The sequence below is a fragment of the Gopherus flavomarginatus genome, chromosome 4, assembly GCF_025201925.1.
Source record: "Gopherus flavomarginatus isolate rGopFla2 chromosome 4, rGopFla2.mat.asm, whole genome shotgun sequence".
NCBI lineage: Eukaryota > Metazoa > Chordata > Testudines > Testudinidae > Gopherus > Gopherus flavomarginatus.
In genome coordinates, this window is record NC_066620.1 from 52,895,714 (window position 1) to 52,916,539 (window position 20,826).

Here is a 20,826-nt window from a genome sequence, read left to right on the forward strand (position 1 = left end):
CCTAAAGCAAGAAGAGAACACAAGATGTACATAAAGGTAGAAACAAAATAATGGAAAAAGATAACACAATCTTTACTAGAGTAGCACTACAACATTGGTTCTCAAACTTTTGTAGGGGGGGGAGGGATAGCTCAGTGGTTTGAGCATTGGCCTGCTAAACCCAGGGTTATGAGTTCAATCCTTGAGGGGGCCACTTAGGGATCTGGGGCAAAAATCAGTACTTGTTCCTGCTAGTGAAGGCAGGGGGCTGGACTTGACCTTTCAAGGTCCCTTCCAGTTCTCCTCCTTTCAAGGTCCCTTCACTTCTCCAATTATTATTATTATTATTATTATTTTTTTTTTTTTTTTACTGATGACCCCTTTCACATAGAAAGCCTCTGAGTGCGTCACCTCTCCCGCCCCTTATCAATTAAACAATTAATATATTTAACAGCGTTATAAATGCTAGAGGCAAAACGGGGTTTGAGGTGGAGGCTGACTGCTCGCGACCCCCCATAACAACCTCCTGACCCCTGGAGGGGTTCCGATCCCCAGTCTGAGAACCCCTGCACTACGCTAACTGCTGTAATACACTACCTTAGGGACAAATTCTGTTTGCCTGACTCTCGCAAGCAAATCCCAGGAACAAACAAATCTCTAACACTGGGAGTAGGATCTGGCTCTTTGTAATTTTACTTTGTTTGTCAGACCTACTGCAACAAGTCACACACCAAGGATCCAATCATACAGCAGTCACACATTCATGGCTCCCCAGTGAAGTCAACTTGGCCCCAGGTGGGCACAGCAGTCCAGCCACATTCAGTACATTGCAGGATTGGGGGCCAAGTAGGTTAGATTGTGAATTGAACAATATTAAATGGGGGCTGTCAAAAAATCAACAACAAAATTTCGGTTATTCACCCCACTCTAGATTAGTTTAAGCTCTACAGCTTGCTTTTCATCATTTATGTCTATGTCACGTAGTTCATTCAGCTTGCACAATAAAAATGATCTGGTTAGTTTCCCTTTCTGGTTCTCATGCACTAGCACAAGACTGTTGTGAAGCCAAATAAAACAATTTAGGAGAATTAAAGAACCTAATTGAAATTTAAAAAAAATAAAATAATGCAAAAACAGAACCTAATGGAAACAGAAACAAGTTTAACAAAACCTACAGTTAGGGCTTAAACTAAGCTGAACGCCTCTCTTTCCATTAAGAAGCCTTTAGCATTCAGTGTCATGATACCTTTGAAGCGTTCTCTGATTTAAGTCTGCGAACCACTTTGCCTTGTTCATCTACGTTACTGTATAGAAATTTGCTGTCTATTGGAAAAGTAGGAACAGGAGAAGGAATGAGCACAGCAGGTGGGTTTCCAGGTTGGTATTCCTGGCCTGTCTGCTGTTTATAGTCTGCTTTTAGCGTTAGAAGCACTTTCACAGCAGCACCTATCTGATCCTGAAGCAGGAAGAGAAAGGGGGGAAAAGAAAGTTGTAGAAAGAATAAGATAAGTTGTACTAACAACAGATCCTTTTTTTATAAAAAGTAATACCAAGTTTACAAAACCTTGAGTATTGTATTTTCATAGGCTATTTATAAACTATTAGTTCACCACAATTTGAGTAGATCTAGTAAAGAAAAGAACATTTATTTTTGAAAGTAAATCGTCAGATATTTATTTGTATTGTTGTAGAACTTAGGAACCCCAGTCATGGACCAGAGCTCCACTATGCTAGGCAAACGAATGCCTATTAGAAATATTTCGCTTTGTACATTTGCAACAGTCCTCTACAATACAGTACTACTAGAGCTACAATATGTAGATATGTGCCTTCATTTAGATTCTGTAATGCCACAAAGAAAGCCTAAATTGCCAAAATATTTAATCATTAAGCAGGAAATGTCAAAAAAGTTTTCCTTCTTTTTGTGATCGGCTTTGCTGTTGTTCAAAATAGTTCCATATACTCACTAAAAACTGCAGTCAAAAGAGAAAATCAGCAAATACTTATCAATTTTTACATTTATATATTTATGAACAATTTTAAGCAGGGAAACTCCTTCTTGAACTGGTAGATTCCAAATGGTTGACCTAATTCAATCACTTCTTTTGAAAAATGTTGTGGAGAAAGAGGGAAACAGACTATGATTGAAAACTTTTGCCAGGGACCAGTTTGACATTCCATATTTGGTTTGGGTGGGAAGACTGGTTTCTGAGAAGAGCAAAAATCTGGAAAATATAACAGTTCTGCTCACATCTAAGGGACCTAATTAACATTCCTCAAATATTATTGGGACAGAATTAATCATATCAGTGCTACTTGGAGAACAAACACTTGAGAACAAAGATCCTAGAGGAACCCAACCCAAGTGAACTTAATGAAAGCAAGGGAGGAAAAATCATATGTTCACTTACATCCTGGGAAAGCACATTAAATTATACAAATATTCATGAAATACTGGTCTCTTAACTAGTTTCTTTAAAAAAAAACAAAACACTAACCAACCAACCAAAAAAACCCCCTACCTTAGGTGCTTTCTCAGCTTTCAGTTTTCTGACCACCTCCCCTTGCTCAGCTACGTTATGATAAAGAGCATTGCTGTCCAGATTGCTGGAGATCTGAGGTGTCGAAGAAACATTTGGTACTGCTACAGCTGCTGCAGGAGGATTTCCAGGCTTATACTCCTGACCTGTCTTCTCCTTGTATTCCACCTTCAAGGCCAATAGCTGTTTCACAGCTGCATCAATATCTTCCTTTGCAGCCTTTTTACCTTTCAAATCACGAACTACATCACCCTGAGCAGACACTCTGTTGTAAAAGACCAGGGGGTTCTCAGATGGAGCAGAGGCTGGAATACAGGCATCAGCAACAAGTGGAGCAGACTTTTCCTTTGAAGCTGAACTAGCCTTTGAAAACAGAAGCAAGTTCTCAGTGTTTCCTTTTAAAAAAATATATAATAGTAATGTTACTTATGAAAGCCTTTCCTAAAAACCTTATTTACCTCTTTCTTTGCAGTTTCTGCTTTTGTCTTCTCTTTTGAGCCAGATGTTGGCATTTCCTTTGTGTGTCCATCAGGGATATATATCAAAACACATGCGGCTTCTTTACAGCTGTATGGGCTACAGAAAGAGATTAAAAGAACTAATGTTTTATACACTAATCACTTTAGGGCCACTGCACCAATAGGAAAGACTACAAGCAGAATGCCTACCAAACACTTGTTTGGGGGGAAAAGAGAAAAGATATTCAAAACCACTTCTTACCCTACACACTCATTACATACACTATTGTAAAAGCAATGGTATTTCTGATTGCAACTACTTAATGTTGTCAGTTCACATTCTGTATTGATCAGTGTACTGTGTAATGGATGTTTCTTTCTCACACAATTTCTCCATCTTACAGCAACCTCTCTTCCAGGATCTAATTCTCATCTCATTTAATTGAAATAGCAGCTGAATGCAGCTTTCCCATCTCTTCTGCATAAAAATCCAGATTTGGCCATCTGGATTTTTTTTTTTTTTTAACAGCATATTCTAAAGACTTTTAGGCTTTGCAGCCAGCATATTCTGTAGATCGGAAGCAAATCAAGTGTTTGATAGTGGATGGGATCGTAAGGGAATCTTACATACACTGATAATGAAAAACTATTCAGTGTTTCACTCTATTAGGTATATACCTAATATAAACATGCTTTTCTATAATCAGGCAATCACCTATTTTATTCCATCTCTGGGATTCTTGATTTACATATTCATAATGAATACAAGGAAAATTGACTCCCTTATTATTTTAGAGTTTCCTTGTGCTCATAGAAAATGTCACCTGGATGACAGTGCACGTATACATGAAGGCTTAACATAAACACAGGCCTAAAATGACATTAAGATTTTTTTTTTAAACTATATTTAATATTTGTAAATAGTGCCATAGTTGTGCAACTGGTTTAATTGCAAACGTTATACCTAGCACAATGCAAGATATAGAAACTGGTGTGTATATTAGAATGTTTTTAATTTTTGCTGGTCAAGAAAAAAATAAATTTCTTCCTTGAGACTTCAGTATTTGTGCATGAATGTACTAAAAACAAAAATGCATTAAAAAACAGATGTTACAGATCTATAATGGCAATTCTCAGACTATATATAGAGTTTATTTACAAAGCTGCTTACCTAACTGGTTCGTAGGGTTGATCACAAATAAAAAATCCTCTTCTCTGAAGTTGTATAATGTCTCCTTTTTTCAACTCCTTAAGGCAAGGATCACCTAACATCAGATCTTCTTGCTGTAACAGTTAAAAGCAAATTGTTTATGAGCATTGTTTAAAATAATGCTAAAAATTATTGTAGCGGCATTGAAGGATTCCAGAGATGTTCCAAATTCACAACTGCTGAAATGTCAATTAATCCCAATGCGAAAGGATAAGATCCTCTCAAGGAGATTTGCCAGCCTGAGAATATGCTAGGGTGAAAGAGAGCTTCCAAACCATCAGTGCCAGAGGGTTAAAGAGTCATACATATGGTGGGAAGTCAGTGTAAGTTATACTGAGAAAAGTTAATACAGTATTTAGTTCTTATGATTTAAAAACAAACAAACAAACTCAGTCTTCTTGAGGTAGAAAAACAAATAGGAACAATTACTGGAATATATTTAAAGATTTTCCCCCTCTCCTGAAGCATGAAAACAAAAAAAATTCAGTTAACTACGCAATAAGAATGTGAACAAAATATTATCTCAGAACATTCCTTCACATATTACTTTTCTGCTACTGTCATCAACAGACCCAACTCAGAGTGTCTACACAATTCCCTCCCTTACTGAAGAGCCTCAGTTTAGATCCCATAGTATCATCTGAGGACATACAGTTGGAAGAAAAAGTGACAACTGGAAGAAACTCCACAGAACAGTGCCACATAGTTTAAAGTGTCTTGCACAGAGATAGCGAGATACAAAACCGAGTGACTGTAACAACTATAAACCCTTTCTGTGACACAAAGAAAATGTTACAAGTTTTATCAAAAGAGCCAATGAAGCAAAGTCTTCCTAAAAACTATGTAATTTCAATGCAATGTTTTATTCTATTTGCTAGACAAGTAGTTTTCAACCTGTGGTCTATGGACCCCTGGGGGTCCACAGACTATTTCAAAGATTTCCAAAGGGTCTGTTCCTCCAGCCAAAATTTTTTGAGGTCTGCAAATGATATTAAAAAAGGTTGAAAACCACCGTACAAGACAATGAAACTCTGCTAAACACACTGATCTGCTACCAGGTTGCAGCTTCCGTTAACTTCCAATTTGTTGTACAACATAAAAAGCTTATCTATTTCAAAACAATGCTACTTGTAAAGACCCTTCACTAATATCAAAATGCCAACTAAGAGCCAGATCCTCTGATAACATAAATCTTCATTGAAGATCTGACCCCACAAACATTTTTGTAGACCAGAAGACTGTATCTACATTTATAAAACAGATTGATGGAATCTAGCTTAAGTCAGAACTACTCAAACTGCTTTGAAATGCAACTTCAACACTTGGGAGAAGGGACCTTTAAAAAAACCCCAAACTGGTGCTGATGGTTTAAGGAGAAAAAGTAAGCAAAAGCTATGTACATGAAAAGGGGAATACATGAGTTACCTTACTATTTCGGTTGACATATTGCTTGAAATCTTCATCTTTACCTAGGACAGGTTTGGTGATCAGATGGTCATAGTTAACACAGACAGCTGGAATGAGAGGTGCATGTGGGGTCTCTGCAAGCCAAGTGATCTTAGTTGTTTTTTTTGTAGTCCTTGTTCTCCATGTTCAGCTTGGCATCAATGGACACAATTTTCCTGCTTGAGTTTCTACAGAGGAAACAGAAAAATGTGATGAAATAACATTTTTACACAACAATTATGTTATATATTTGAATTTCTCTTAAGACAATATCAAAAACATGGAAATTGTTGATCAAAAAGGTTCATGACAAAAATAGCCTTAGAATGTATTGTGCATGAACTAGAAAAGATATTTTCTAGGACAGAGTTCCGTAACTTACCAGCCATCAGAACTCTCCAGGGACAGATACAAAAAAGATCTAGTACAGATTCTTGTACAAGATATTTTTGTTTTTTAAAAAAAACATACTAGTGATCAAGTATGTGACCAATTAATTTAAAGTCATTGTGCATTTCAACTTATTTTTAAAATGCCATTTAGTTTCAGAGGAAAAGGGAGAGAATTTCATTGTTAGCAATCAATCGGCACTATTCACATGAGTCTGAAAGACTCTCTTGATTAAAAAACTGAGAAGCACATTAATGACTTAGAAAAGAGCATTCTCTTATCATCACTACAGGCCATATTCAAAAGGCTAATCCAGGGGTAGGCAATTTACGGCATCTGTGCCAAAGGCGGCATGCAAACTGATTTTCAGTGGCACTCTCACTGCCCCTGTCCTGGTCACCAGTCCAGGGGGCTCTGCATTTTAATTTAATTTTAAAAGAAGCTTCTTAAACATTTTAAAAACCTTATTTACTTTACATACAACACTAGTTTAGTTACATATTACAGACTTAAAGAAAGAGACCTTCTAAAAACGTTAAAATGTATTACTGGCACATGAAACCATAAATTAGAGAGAATAAATGAAGACTCAGCACACCACTTTTGAAAGACTGCCGACCCCTGGGCTAATCTGTTCCCCACCTCCCAATTCACTTTTATTCCAAGTAAAATATTTTGGATCAGATTAGGATTTATATCAAAAACGTAGCACATTAATTATTGTGGTAACTTCTGAATCAGTACTTTGCTATGAAGAGATAGCAAAGGGGATAAGCAGATGAAGTCTTCCTCTAGACTAAGATAGATGTACTTCAGATTTACATCTGTGATTGGTATATTGTTGCCATCAAGTAGAATCTTGGGATGCTTTTTAATACCTCTCTATACTATAGATCAAGCAGTTATATGTAGAAGTACTCAAAGCTTTGGAAAAATCACCACGCAGCAGGCACTTCTGAAGTATTTCCATTGTTTTAATTTATTAAAAATAAATAGCAAAATGTTGTACAAAGCATAGAAAAAAGCCTTACGTGTTTCCATAAACCTTCTGTCTTTCTAAGCTTTCAGCACAATGATTTTGAAGTTAGTTACATAACATTTTAATTTCACTCTTTCTCAACCTTGTAATTTAAAATAGCCAAACAGATTTTGTTTTTCAATCTGCAAGAGCATACGTTCACTTTTAGGATGAAAGCTCTTATACCAAGTATTAGTCACAGAGCAGATTATGCAGACTGTTACACGTGCATGTCACCTTATTTTTTTTTATTTTTTTTTTAAATTCACACTGTAAGAACTAAGACAGTAACATCTACAGAAGTGCTTCAGTGAATTGAAGAAGAAGAATTTTTATGCAATATCTGGCCTCACTGGTGATTTCAGACCCAGAACTACAATAAGATGTACTCTTTAACAAACAGGCAGCTTTGTGATTCATTTAAAAACGATTATCCGTGCTATCTTAATATTTCAAGATGCAAGAAGGCTATTCTTGTCAATGAAAAACCGAGGTGCAGAAACCTCTAACTTGGAACTACCTTACACTTGTTACCTGTGTATTTTAGTGATGATAATGTTGCCCCAATTTATGAATGTAACAGTCTCTCCCTCAGTCAAAGTCTCTGCATCTGCACCGTCAATCAGCACTTTGGAACTGTACCACACAGGCTTCAAGCCAACATCAGCATTCTGTGTATTAAGAAAAATTAAAAGTTAGTTATCATACAAGTTGACTGGCTTAGCTAACAGAGCTGAGTCCTGACACACTGCTCAATATGAGTGTATACAGAAAAGAATTATAATACGTATCATATACTTAAAGAGAATCATCATAACTAAAAAAGAGAAAATTATCTCCACAGGGCAAAAGGAGGGATGGGTCTGAGCAGTGTTGCCACTTGTACACAAGTCATGATATTTCATGCTTTTCTTAAATCCCCAGTTCCCAGAGTCATGTGATTGCAGGAGAATCTTGGCTTTTGTTAATAAAATGCGTTTTTAACCTTTGACGTTGCAAAGAAAAGCTTGAAAATGTAACTCCAGTGCATCCTGAAAGCTCCAAAGTCAAACAACATAACTCAAATGCAATATAGTTTTTAAAAAAATAAATGAAAGGTCACCTGATTTTTAAGCCACTATTTATATTTTGGGGCCTGTCATGATTTTTTAGAGTTTTGTTGACAGTATTGCAAAACGCAAAGTTTTATTTGTTCCTTTCCCAAGACATGCAGTCTGCAAGGATGCAGATAAGCAGATGAAATGTGGTAGAGAACAATTTCTCTTCTCCTGAGATCTGGCACCATCTATGGTCACAAGCGAAATGGGTTTAGGAGTCTAGATCAGGGGTGGGCAAACTTTGTGGCCTGAGGGCCACACCTGGGTGGGGAAATTGCCTGCAGGGCCATGAATGTAGGGCTGGGGCAGGGGATTGGGGCGTGGGAGGGAGCTCAGGTTGGGGGATTGGGATGCAGGGAGTGCAGGGTGTGCAAGGGAGCTCAGGGCAGGGACAAAGAAGGAGGTGCGGCGTGCAGGAGGGGCTCAGGGCAGGGGTTGGGGTGCAGGAGGGGTTTGGGGTGTGGCCTCCAGCCAACTGCCACTTACCTGGCAGACATCCAGGGCGGCAGCGGTGCACAGTGGGGCTAAGATAGGCTTCCTGCCTGCCCTGGCCCCATGCCATTCTGCTCCCAGAAGCAGCCAGCACCACATTCCTGTGGCCCCTGGGGGAGGGGGAACAGAGGGCTCTAGGCACTGCCTTCCCCTGCAGGTACTTCCCCTGAAGCTCCCATTGGCCGCAGTTCCCCATTTCCGGCCAATGGGAGCTGTGGGCGTGGTGCTTGGAAGCGAGAGCAGTGCACAGAGCCTCTGCCCCTCCTCCCCCAGGGGCCACAGGGACATGGTGCTGGCCACTTCCAGCAGTGGTGCGGGGCCCACGGTGCCACAGGGGTGGCAATCTTGCAGGCCAGATCCAGCCCGCGGGCCGTAGTTGATCCACCCCGGTCTAGATCAGGGATCAGCAATGTTTGGCACACGGCCTGGCAGGTAAGCACCCTGGCGAGGTGGGCCAGACCAGTTTGTTTACCTGCTGTGTCTGCAGGTTCGGCCGATTGCGGCTCCCCAGTGGCCATGGTTTGCCGTCCCAGGGGCTGTGGGAAGCGGCGCAGGCCGAGGGATGGTCTAGATCATCTCCTGGTGGACACGTCATTAGCAATTTTTAAATTAAGACTGAATTACATTTTCTTTCTAGAAGATATGATCTAAAAAGTTAATTCAGAGAAATATTATACAGGAGGTCAGAATAGATCACAATGGTCCCCTCTAGCCTTATAATGTATGAAAAGCACAGAGATGTCAAAAGTCCCTAGCTTGAGCTCATATTTTTTGTGCTAAATTGTAACACTAGACACTCCCTTCCAGGTCCCAGTTGATTGCTCTAACCTCTGGCTAGCATCAGTCTTCATGATCAGTACCATACAGTAGTTATTAAAAAAGACGACCAACTCATGCACAACCTTTGGATGTTTGGCCACTTCTTTCATTTCCTCTAGGGCTTCAGGAATGTTCACAGTGACCACTTCATCCTTCAGTAACGCAGTATACCGAGGTGCCACTGGGTCTATGACCTGCAGGAAATAGAAAGAAGATAATCATGACTATTGGGCAGTGTCAGAGCAAAAGATCACATGAAACAAAGTAAAGTGAAAATACAGGACTATTAAGTGGTATTCTTTGTGTTACTGCACTTGTTTGCCTTTTAATGCAACTTTTATTGTAAGTTATAATAGCAAGACAAACAAGAAAATATATAGTCAAAAATGAGCAATCCTTGAGCAATTTTTCCAGACCTTCCAGAAAAAGGTCTATATTTAAAGAGCAAAGTTTTTGATAGCAAACAGAAGCTGCAAATCTGATATTATCATACTACAAGTAAACAAGTAGAGCTATATTGGTGTAGTTATACTCTGTATATAACTGTACTAAATCTGCCTGCTGGTCCATTTTCTTTCTAGATAAATCCATTTTAAAACAACATGTTGGATGCCATATTTTTGCTACCATAGACCCTGATCCTATGTTCATTTCTCACAGACTCAGAGATAGCTTTGCCTGTGTAAGGAGTACCGGTTGGGTCTATAATATTAAGAAACACCATTTTAATACAGCAGCATTAGATCACTATAATAAGGCAATACCATAGTATTAAACTCATGAGTTTCCCACCATAGTGTCTTCTTGTCAAACTAATTACCACCGCAGCCTCTCCATATATTTTTTTTATAAAGTCTGTTTTCACCCCTCAGCACCACCTTTCACAGGGCCTCTTGAATCTCTTACAATTTACTTTCATAAAACATTTGGAAGTGCTTAGAACACTACAGTACACACAAAGGGCAGTGGAGGGCTAGCAGGAAACAGTGGTAGATTAACTGGCAGGTGAGTTGAGTGCTAAACTGAATGAGTGCAAGGAAATATTTTTATGTTTATCCTTTCACTGCAACAGGAATGCACAACTAAACAGCAATTTTATAAGTCAACAGTTTGTCAATTTATTTTATACTCAAATTGCTCAGGACTAGCAAGTATGAGTGTGCTTTGGATTCAGAAGTCATACATTGATCAGTGAGTCAGTATATGTGGAAGCCAAGTCCTTAAGGTGTTTCAGACAGATGTAATAAGAAATGGCTTATTAAGGTACCTCAACATCTAGAGGATTTATATGCTCCTGTATGGATTTAATAACTAATACATATAATTTTACAATTAAGGTTATAATTTGGTTTCATTGTTATAACCATGTCCTTTGCTTTAATAATTCAGAACAATACTTCCCCAGGTGACTGTCTTTACAATGTAACAGCACAATAAGAGCTCTCTGCCTGCAGAGATCTTTTATATCAGCCTGGGAAATGTACAGGAACAATTTCTGCCCTCGTTTACATTATGGACTCCAATGCAACTGCACAGGTAGACGACGACTGAATTTGGCTGATAAATATGGTGCTACCCAAAGAGCAGGAGTTTCAAGATACTTAATTAAAAACAATTTAAAATATATTATCAACTCCCCCATATTTTTAAAATCTGCTACTCAAAAAAAGTAATTAGTATTTATGCAGCAACAGAAAGAACCAATTGATAATCCTTTATAAAACACCAAATGGACCAAATACATAAGGTAGGAAGGGATACAAGACACATGCCAGACAAGCAACTACTACTTAAATGAACAGATTTGCAGGAAGGCCTCAGCAAAAACAAGCAGGAATCCCAGTGCAAGAGTTACAGGCATTCACAAAAGTTATACAGACAGCATTCTAAGGATTCGCCTTATTATAGTGTCCAAGCATTCACTGCCAAGAAGCAACTAACCATATTAAGATGCAGTATTCCTTATTTGACACTCAGCTAAGGAACATCAAAAAGAGCTAATATATGAATATATTCATTTAGGCACAGGAAATACACAAAAGCCCTCAGTATTTTCACTTCAGAAAGGAAAACTGGATAACATGAATTGACTGGAAAAGAGTTTCCATCTACTTTTGACAAATAAGTCAAAATAGAACTGGGCAGCATTTTAAAAACAGGAATAATGCATTTTAAATGGATTTGTGCAGCTATTATCTAAGCAAGTGTGATTGTGCTATGAAGCTGCATAACGATGGCTTATGCTATGTATGCTTACGGTACTGTAAGCCATGTGCTAAGGTAAAAGAAGCATTAAGTAATACCTTCTTACAGATAGCTCGCAGCTTGAAAGCAGAAAAATGAAATGCAGAGTTTTCAGATCAGATTCATAAAAAGTATCATTACCTTTCTGCATAGTTCTAAGTAAAACAACTCAATATTGGTTTGGCAAGTCAATATGATTAGTGCTAGCTCATGTTAGAAAGAGGAGACATTCCATTTTCCTGAAAATGTGCTAGATGATGCAATATATTTTAAAAATTGCTATTCTTTATGATGAGCACTCCAGTGAACGGTGGATTCACTACATAATCCAGGGAAGAGGATACCAAGAAGAAATGGCATCAAACTAATACAAGCATGTACCTTTTTGTTAAATGACCAAATTTTATCCCATTCCATGTTGACAACAGATCGGGAGGAGCCCTGGAAGGCAAGATTAACAAACAAATAATCTTGAATATTTTTCTTAATGTCTGTAGAATCATGATACAAATCATAAGCATGTTTACCAAACGGAACAATGTGTATTTTTCAGCTTAATCCTCATCTTACAAAATAAACATTAAGGGCCCATTGCTGCCACAATCTCGATCCAAACTTCCATTGATATCAATGGGAGTTCAACACACTACAGGCTCAAAATCTTGCAGACTCAGACAATTTTACACAAGGGGCTGCTCATATGCATAAATGTAAGCAGGACTGGGACCTAAGCCATGACAGGAATGAGTCTTCAAAAAGGAGAAAATCTTGGCAGAGTGGCATTAAATATGGTGAGCTTTCATTTGAAGCATTTGTTTCCAAGTTTACAATCAGACTCCAAGAATAAGAGGAAGAAGGGAAAGACAACACTCACCTGTGCAGCAATAAACTGTTTTAGTCCTTCAACAGTCATACCTCTTCTCAGCACACCACGCACAGTGGGAAATCTTGGATCATCCCTGGCAGAAGGAGGAAAGAAGTTGAGAGGTTCACTCAGTATCTACTGTTATGCACTAAATTCTATTTATTAGCAGGCAATAAAGTACTGATTTTTTAATATTTGTGTAAATCACAGTTTCAAGAAAATAAACTTTTGTATTATTTTGCTTGTGTGAATTTAGTGCTGGGTGAAAGAGGCTAGTTCTATCTATGGACAGTTCTAATACGTTCCCTTGCTGCGTGCTAGCATTCTTGAACACTAACTTGGCATGGGAAACCACCTTTTAGTGACAGCAGCTCTTTTCCACATCCATTCAATCCTTGGTATATCTGTCAAGAATTGAAGAGGTACCAGTTATGTGTCCCCATCGCAAGTCAATACTATGTATTGGAGACTAAGATGTGTTATCCTGTCCCCTTCTTCCCTTTTGCTCTAAAACCATTCTTTGCCCCTCCTATGCCAAAGTCTGGAACTTCCAGCTTTTTTCCTGCATCTTATTTAAGTTTTAAATGGGGAGGGGAGGGGGAGAGAGAGAGAGAGAGCTGGTAGTACTCTAACCTCCCCCGTCCCATAAAATAAATTCTGCCCATGTGAGTAACCAAAATGAGACACTGCTCACAGTATATTGTGCAGATGTTCAAAATACTCTCTGAGCTCTCCACTGGGCTTCCTTGAGTGTGGCTTCCTCTTGAGGTGACTTAAATATGTCCATGGACTCTACTACGTTCTTTGGATTTGGCTCTTCCTTGATGGGAGGGGGGGAAAAGTGGTGGTCTCTCCTAAATGTCACCCACTTGTGGCATCAAAAGTAAACTTAACTCATAGCAAGTTGTACAGATCTGTGATTCTTACCACACCCCAAAACTCCACTTCCCCTTCTTTCACATGAGGAATGAAATAGTCAATGTTTAGATTTAAAAATCATCCTAAATAGGCATCTAAGGGTACGTCTACACTATCCGCCAGATCAGAGGGTAGCGATCGATCTATCAGGGACTGATTTATTGCATCTAGTGTAGACGTGATAAATCGATCCCTGATTGCTCTGCCATTGACTCCTGTACTCCACTGCGGCGAGAGGTGGAAGCGGAGTCGATGGGGTAGCGGCAGCAGCTGACCCTGCGCCGTGAAGACACGAGGTAAGTCGACCTAAGACACATCGACTTCAGCTACGCTATTCTCGTAGCTGAAGCTGCAAGGTCGATTCCCCCCACCTCTCCCCCGGCAATGTAAACCAGGACAAAGTTAACACCTCATCAAGATGAATGGATCTCAGATACTGCTCAGGCTCAAACATCTCTGCATCAGTTAACCCCAAAAACAAACTATTTCTTCATAGATTCTGGAGAACAAGATATCAGCTTCAGAGAGGTGTTAGTACATTGTCATGCATTGTTGTCACCCACTTTCCTAAGTTCAAACACATAGGTCTGAACAGTGTTAGGCTTGGAAGGGCACTAGAAACAATGGAACCAACCCAACTGGTACTACAGTCTTAACTAATATTTTGCACTCCTATATCACATTTTATCTGTAAGTTAATACAAACAAAAACTGTCACACTTGAGCAGCAAACCAGTGTCTATGTAGTTCAATCTCCATTCTCCAACAGTGGCTAGCATCAGATGCTGTCGAAGACATAACCCTCCAGTAGGCAGTTATGGGATAACCTGACACCCCCCCAAAAAAATGTTTTCTCCTTTCATCATTAGGAGGAAAATTACCTCCTAACAGTTTATGCACTTCTTTCCAAAGCTAGTGTGGTTTTTTTAAATATTTACCATTCATTTAAATAGACTTGTTATCCAAAAATTATTTAATCTTTTTCAACCCTGTTATCCTCTGGGGCTCAAAGATGTCTTGTGGCAACAAGATCACGTCTAATTGTCCGCTGTCTGACAGTATTTTCTTCTATCAGTTTTGCTACCTTGCAAGTCCACTGAATGCTCACCTGTACTTCTATGGGAAAGGGGGAATAAAAGTTCCCAATCTACCTCCCTTGTATCATTCATTATGCATTTATTATACTCCGCTCTCTTATTTGTCTCTTCTCTAAAATAAACAAGTTTGGAAGACTTGGCGCGTCCCAATAAGTCAAAAGGTGCTAAACATTCTCTCAGTTAATGCATTTTAATGTCTGAGTCTCTATGAAGAAGTCTAACTTTAGGTACTCGTTTTTCAAAATTTTGACCTATGCGCTTTACGGGGGTAGAAAGAAGTGTCCCAATTTTATAGCAGCAGAAACTGAAGAAGAGCAAGGCAATACTAATATATTTCTTGTTCTGGAAACACAAGCATGGTTAACTTGTAAACCCCAACAAAATTCCCCTCTTCCTCCCCTTTAGCTTGCTTCATAGAAGACTGAAAAAAAGGAGGAAATCTGCGATAGGCATTTATGAGACACCTACGAGACACCTACACACTTGACATTTAAGGGCCAAGACTAAGGGAAGAGAACCTGCAGGCGATAGGTGAAAAAAGTTCGTATTTCTTTTCCCAAAGAAAAGTGGATGCATGCATTCTATGATTTCCTTTATGAATAGCATATGTGTGATTGCATTTCTGCTAAAGCAGCAATTGTATGTATACAAACGTACCATCCATCTACCAGCCCTTCATTGACAAACCAGGTGAGCTTTCTTTTAGATAGCACAGTGTTGTTGAGGTTTAGACGACTGTACTCCCAGATGTATGGCTTCCTTATGCCCAAGGCTTCAATGATCCAGTAGAACTGCTCATCTCTGTCATGGTATTCTGTTGTTCTTAATGCATGTGTGACACCTTCAATACTGTCAACAATGGGGCAGGCAAAGTCATATGTAGGATAAACACTAAAAAGAAAGCAGAGCTTAAATTAATAAGCCAGGAAAAAAAATATACATAGTTTAACTGCATCTGAAAACCATATCCATAAAACTAAATACTTCTCCGTATTTTACAATCACTCAAAAATCCTTAAAAAATGGTCACCAGAACTCCATCAAGAATTAGTTAAAATAGCATATCTGATACTGAGCTCTTCTATAAAAAAGACCCAAACAAATTAAAATATATTAAACAACATTTTATAAGCAAAGTCAAAACTATCAAATAATTCAATCCCTCAATATTTAAAAAAAAAAGTCAAGAAAAAATTTTCAGCACCTACATTTTCCCCTACACCTAGTACCAATATGTATCATAAAAAAGATATCCATGTTCAGGCCATAATTTAAACTTCAACAATCAGAGATTACTACAACAGAGGCAGTGATTTGTCAATTACAAGTGTGTAGATCATGCCTCTGTTTTAAATGCGTTTCTACTAAGAGCCAAAGCCACCATTTCAGTTCAACATTCACATCAAGTCATCATTTGCTATCTGTTGAAGCTATAGCAGCGGGAAGAGCGGGTGGAAACAGGCGTTTCAAGTAAGGAATAAACTAGTGTTCTGCAAATAGTCTTAGTTCAATGCACATGAAGTAACTCTTCACAGTGCATGAAAAGAATAGTGGCTATGAAGGCGCAGTTGCCACTCAGCTAAATAGGTCAAGGACACCACTTCACATTAAAGTGAAACTTCAAAGTTCTTTAAATTGAGAGATTAAGTAAAAACAAAATCCAATTGTTTGGCTGCTTGTAATCTGGTTTGCCAAGATTTCTTAAGAAAAATGGTATTAATCACATGTGGAGAGATTTTTTTTTTAAATGGCCCAGCTTACAAAGACATGAGAATAGGGACCTGTTATAGAATTTTCATCAGTGGGTACTGTTATGAAATGCTGGCAAGAGCTCCCGTTTTAAATATCTTCTGAAGAAGTTTTATTGTTTCTACAAGCAGATTAGCTACACATTCTGGTTGAGAAAATGCAAGCAGCTCCCAGGTAGTTAAAAAAGAAACCTGCTGAAGAGTAGAAAAGAAGCATACCAAGGTCAATATTAATAGAAAGTGAACATACTTGTAGTTACTTGCAGTGCGTGGGTGTGGTTGGTTTTTGCAACGATAAAGGGTTGGGTCTCTCATACACCCATTGTTACTATTCATGTCTATTTTTGCTCGTAGACAACACATTTGTCCACATTCTGTTCCCTTTTTCATTTCTTCCCACATTTGTAGATTCTTCTCAACAGCTACCAAACAAAAAATGTAATACTTTTAAGTTACTTAAGGTATTTCTGACCAGTCTCTAGCACCATATTTTGTTATTGACATTGTCAAACATCAAAGTTATTGCTGCAGATCCAATATCTAGATCCAATATCCAACAGTCCAGCATTCCTCACACACTGGTAGGTGAGAGTAAGATTGTACAGTACATATGTACTGTGAACATACATAGATGTAATAAACTGGTGTGTAACAACAAGTTTCTTTAGTCTTTTAGTCTTGAAGGGCACAGCACTGAGGACTTCAGCGTTCCTACTGGCTTGTTAAGTATTCACAGTATACAATTAAAACTAAAGATACGTGGGAAGATTAACAATAGAAGGAAACAAGATTATATTCCACTGATAAAGATAACAGGGCCAGGAGAAGAGCCATAAAGCATCTTACAGTTATTTCTGTGTTTAGATTCTATTCTCTGCTCACGCTCCATTTTCATTTGTTCTGCAGGAGTATCATCCACATACGCCTTCCCTTCTTGAATAAGCTTCTCAGCATATTTCATTATAGTCTCAAAGTGATCTGAGGTATATGTAAATTGATCTGGTTTGATGTGCAGCATTGCAACGTCTTCCAGGATAACCTGCAAAGAGCTATACTGTAATATTCAGACATGCAGAGAAGCTTTCTAACTCTATGCCAAGCTCCTTCTGAGTTTTAATGTCTCCATTTGCCAAAGGCAGCAGTAAGAACCATTAACACACAATGGCACACATGAAAATCAACTGGCTCATTAATTCATAGTACTGAAGTTATCAAAGGGATGCATGGGTAGTGATTGCTATCCAACAGGAGAATGACATCAGCTCCTCCAGGGGAGGATGGGAGAAGAGAGTGAGAGGAAAAACTGGCAACAAGTTCTTCTTGCTGTACATTTAATAGACCAGGGGTAGAGAACCCTTTTTCTATCAGGGGCCACTGACTCTCAAGAGGAAGAAAGAAAAAAAAAAAAAGGCAGCTGTGGGCCACACACAGCCCCATGATGGGGTGCAGAGGCTTGAGGTTTCCCCCACAGGGTGAGCCAGCACTCACTGCTCCAGGCCTGCAAGGGGGCAGAGATGGAGGCGGCTTCCCCAAGATTTCTGGGTGGGGCCAGAAATGAGAGGTTTAGGGTACAGGAGGGGGCTCTGGACTGGGGCAGGGGTTTGGGGTGCAGGAGGGGGTGAGAGCTCCAACTGGGGCTGGGAATAAGGGGTTTGGGGTGCAGACGGGGACTCCACACTGGGGCCAAAGGGTTTGGAATATGGGAGCAAGCTCAGGGCAGGGGTGCAGGTGGTGGTTCTCAGTACGGGCTCCAGGAGGCGGTTGGGGGGGGGGTTCAGGGTCTGGGAGGGAGTTAGGGTGCAGGAGGGGGTTCTGATCTCGGCTGGGGGGGTCGGGGTGCGAGCTCCAGCCGGGTGACGTTCACCCCAGTTGGCAGTGCAACAGGGCTAAAGCAGGCTCCCTACCTACCCTGGCTCCACACTGCTCCCAGAAAGGAGGGACTAGGACGCTCTGTGCAGCGGACGCTGCCCACAGGTGCTGCCCTCACAGCTCCCATTGGCTGGGAATCACGGCCAATGGGAGCTGCGGAGCTGGCCTTAGTGGCAGTGTGAGGCGTTTCCCTGGTTGCCCCTGCTCCTAGGGGCCACAGGGACATGCCAGTCACTTCCAGGAGCTCGTGGAGCAAACTGGACTTTTAACAGCCTGGCAACCTCAGCTTCCCCTGGCATGGGGGCGGAGAGGGTGCCAAGGCTAAAGAGAATAGTGCAAGTCTCCTATATGATGATGCAAGCCTGAGACTGAAAGTGGCAGGAAATCATACAGATTCCTCTCTTTCTTTCACCTCATGGATGCCACAAAATACTGAAAAGGTGGCAGCAAGAATAAGTTATTAAAAAGGTCTAAACCGCTTCAATAGTATTGGACACCTAGGAAATTTCCTAGTGTGGATCTGGGATTTTTGTTACTAAAAGTTACTGTCACTGAAGCCATTGTATTTAAGATTACAAAAGCTTTTAAAGTAGTACCATGATTGCCATTTGTGATTAGGTCAAGTAACACAGCAGAGTCTATAAACCGAATGACAACAGATTTACATGGATTTAATACAGATTATAAATACTAGAGGAGGGGCAAGAAAGAACGGGGAAATCATAGAATAATTAGGCTACTGGACCAAAAGCTCTTTGGTTTTTAAGGCAACTATGGGATGGCTTGGAAGAGTTTTCATGCAAAGTTAAATACTACAGTTCTACAGAGCCCCCTTGAAGTAGCAAGCCTGCCTATCGTTCTAATTTTGAATTGATTTTTCCAATGAATGGATTCCACTGTTCTCTTACTGTACCTTTTCAAAGTCTTCTTTTTCCTTTTCAGGATTTGTGTCATCAAACCTCATGATGAGTTTTCCTTTAAAGTTAACCTGGTAATGCTGATTTAGCAGAGCAGCTTTTGCATGACCAATATGTAAATAACTAAAAATAAAGACATTTCAGAAAATAAGGTTAACGTGGCAGCAGATTAATTTATATTTCTTTTGTAGGATATAGTCTGTTGGGATCTAAGGAGGAAATGGAGAATAGGTTAAAACTTAAAACAAATCAACCACCAAAAGCTATTTTATATTTATTGAAATATTGAACATTTATTAAAGCAATTTCATATTATATATAGAGAGATAGATAGCTACATAGTATATACCACCGTCAGATTTTATATCTCAAAGCTAGGGCTTCATAATGCACCTGAAGATATGACCAAAACGACTCTTTGCAACATTATAAACTGTTTTAGTATTAGTGTACACTGAATTTGATTTTAACTTGAATAATAAAAAACTAATCTTTCTAAAATTGCCGTTTTAAAGAGTTCATAACATTCTGAAACACTTGAACTGAGTAATAGTCAGAACACTGGGGAATTCAGATGCGTTAGTGAATTCCACCATACGGTAGCAGAGGTATTCAAGAACTTGGATAAATCCAAATCCACAAAAGTACATGAACTGTTACTTCTACAGATGATTTCGTTTTTCCAGAAGTTTACACATGGCAGTGGGAATCTTCCCCTCAGAATACCCTATAGATTCCAAAAAACAAACTATTTTCTTTTATGGTTCTCTCACGCACACCATTTGTAAAATTACATGCATATACAACATTAGTAGTACTCAAATAGCAAGATTTATATCTTATCATCAGAATGAGAAACAGTACTGCAAAGTCTGAAACAAGTCATAAGATGCTGGCTAACCAGCCTACAGAAAAAATGCATTGAACAGCAATTTTAAACTTGATCAAATCCATCTAAGAGAAAACGGGACATAGAAAGTAACTGGAAAACAACAACATTTTATGGAGTTGGTGATGGTATTTTTAGTGCTCTTTTTACTGTTATTTATGGGGTGAGGTTCTAAGTAAAGGACAGCTTTGGTAAGAGTAAACCTTTGCTAGTAAAAACATTTTAGAAAACATCTGTAACTGACTTCGAAAATTCTCTTTTGTTATGGAAATCACCTCTAAGACACTGTTCATCCTTGACTAAACACATGACCATCATCAGGGCAGGAGAGAGCCTTGAATTCAGTTATTAAAACACACTAATCTGGTAACTATTTCCAAGATAAAACACAATCCCTCTCCTGTCTTACAGTTTTTGAAAGGAATGTGGGCTAAAACAGATCATCTTACCCACTGGCTTCAGGAGGAAACCGAACAATGACCTTCCCCATCTCTGCACCTGGGAGTTCCACAAATTTCCCAACATCTTGTTTCTTTTCTGTTGCCTTAAAAATTAAGGATTACCCCATTAAATATCTTACACAAGCTGTACGATACACACACTTAAAGCATATTTCTTCTCTGAAAGGAGACTGAAAAATGGCAACCTGGGGTCCCTTGCTCAGATGACTTTCATATCATGCTTGTTCAGTTTCAAAGTTAGAAGCTGCATCTGCAAGCTTGATCTGGGATTAGAAAGACCAAATGGATTTTCTGTTTCTCACTACAAGAGAGAAAATTTCCGAAAGCCAAGTTTCATGCTCAGTTATCCCACTGCCTTCAAACAGAACT

The 20,826-nt window shown here is 39.2% G+C and overlaps 1 protein-coding gene across 1 annotated transcript in view; it reads right to left on the reverse strand.

Annotated features, from left to right (window-relative positions):
• EPRS1 (glutamyl-prolyl-tRNA synthetase 1) overlaps positions 1–20,826 on the reverse strand; it is a 65,643-nt gene that overhangs the window by 21,717 nt on the left and 23,100 nt on the right. Inside the window, 14 exon segments of the mRNA XM_050948420.1 lie at positions 2,502–2,882; positions 2,978–3,095; positions 4,149–4,261; positions 5,613–5,759; positions 5,761–5,821; positions 7,576–7,712; positions 9,533–9,643; positions 12,075–12,134; positions 12,568–12,652; positions 15,231–15,464; positions 16,572–16,743; positions 17,168–17,360; positions 19,104–19,230; positions 20,446–20,540. Of these exon segments, the coding sequence (XP_050804377.1) occupies positions 2,502–2,882; positions 2,978–3,095; positions 4,149–4,261; positions 5,613–5,759; positions 5,761–5,821; positions 7,576–7,712; positions 9,533–9,643; positions 12,075–12,134; positions 12,568–12,652; positions 15,231–15,464; positions 16,572–16,743; positions 17,168–17,360; positions 19,104–19,230; positions 20,446–20,540 (2,034 nt within the window).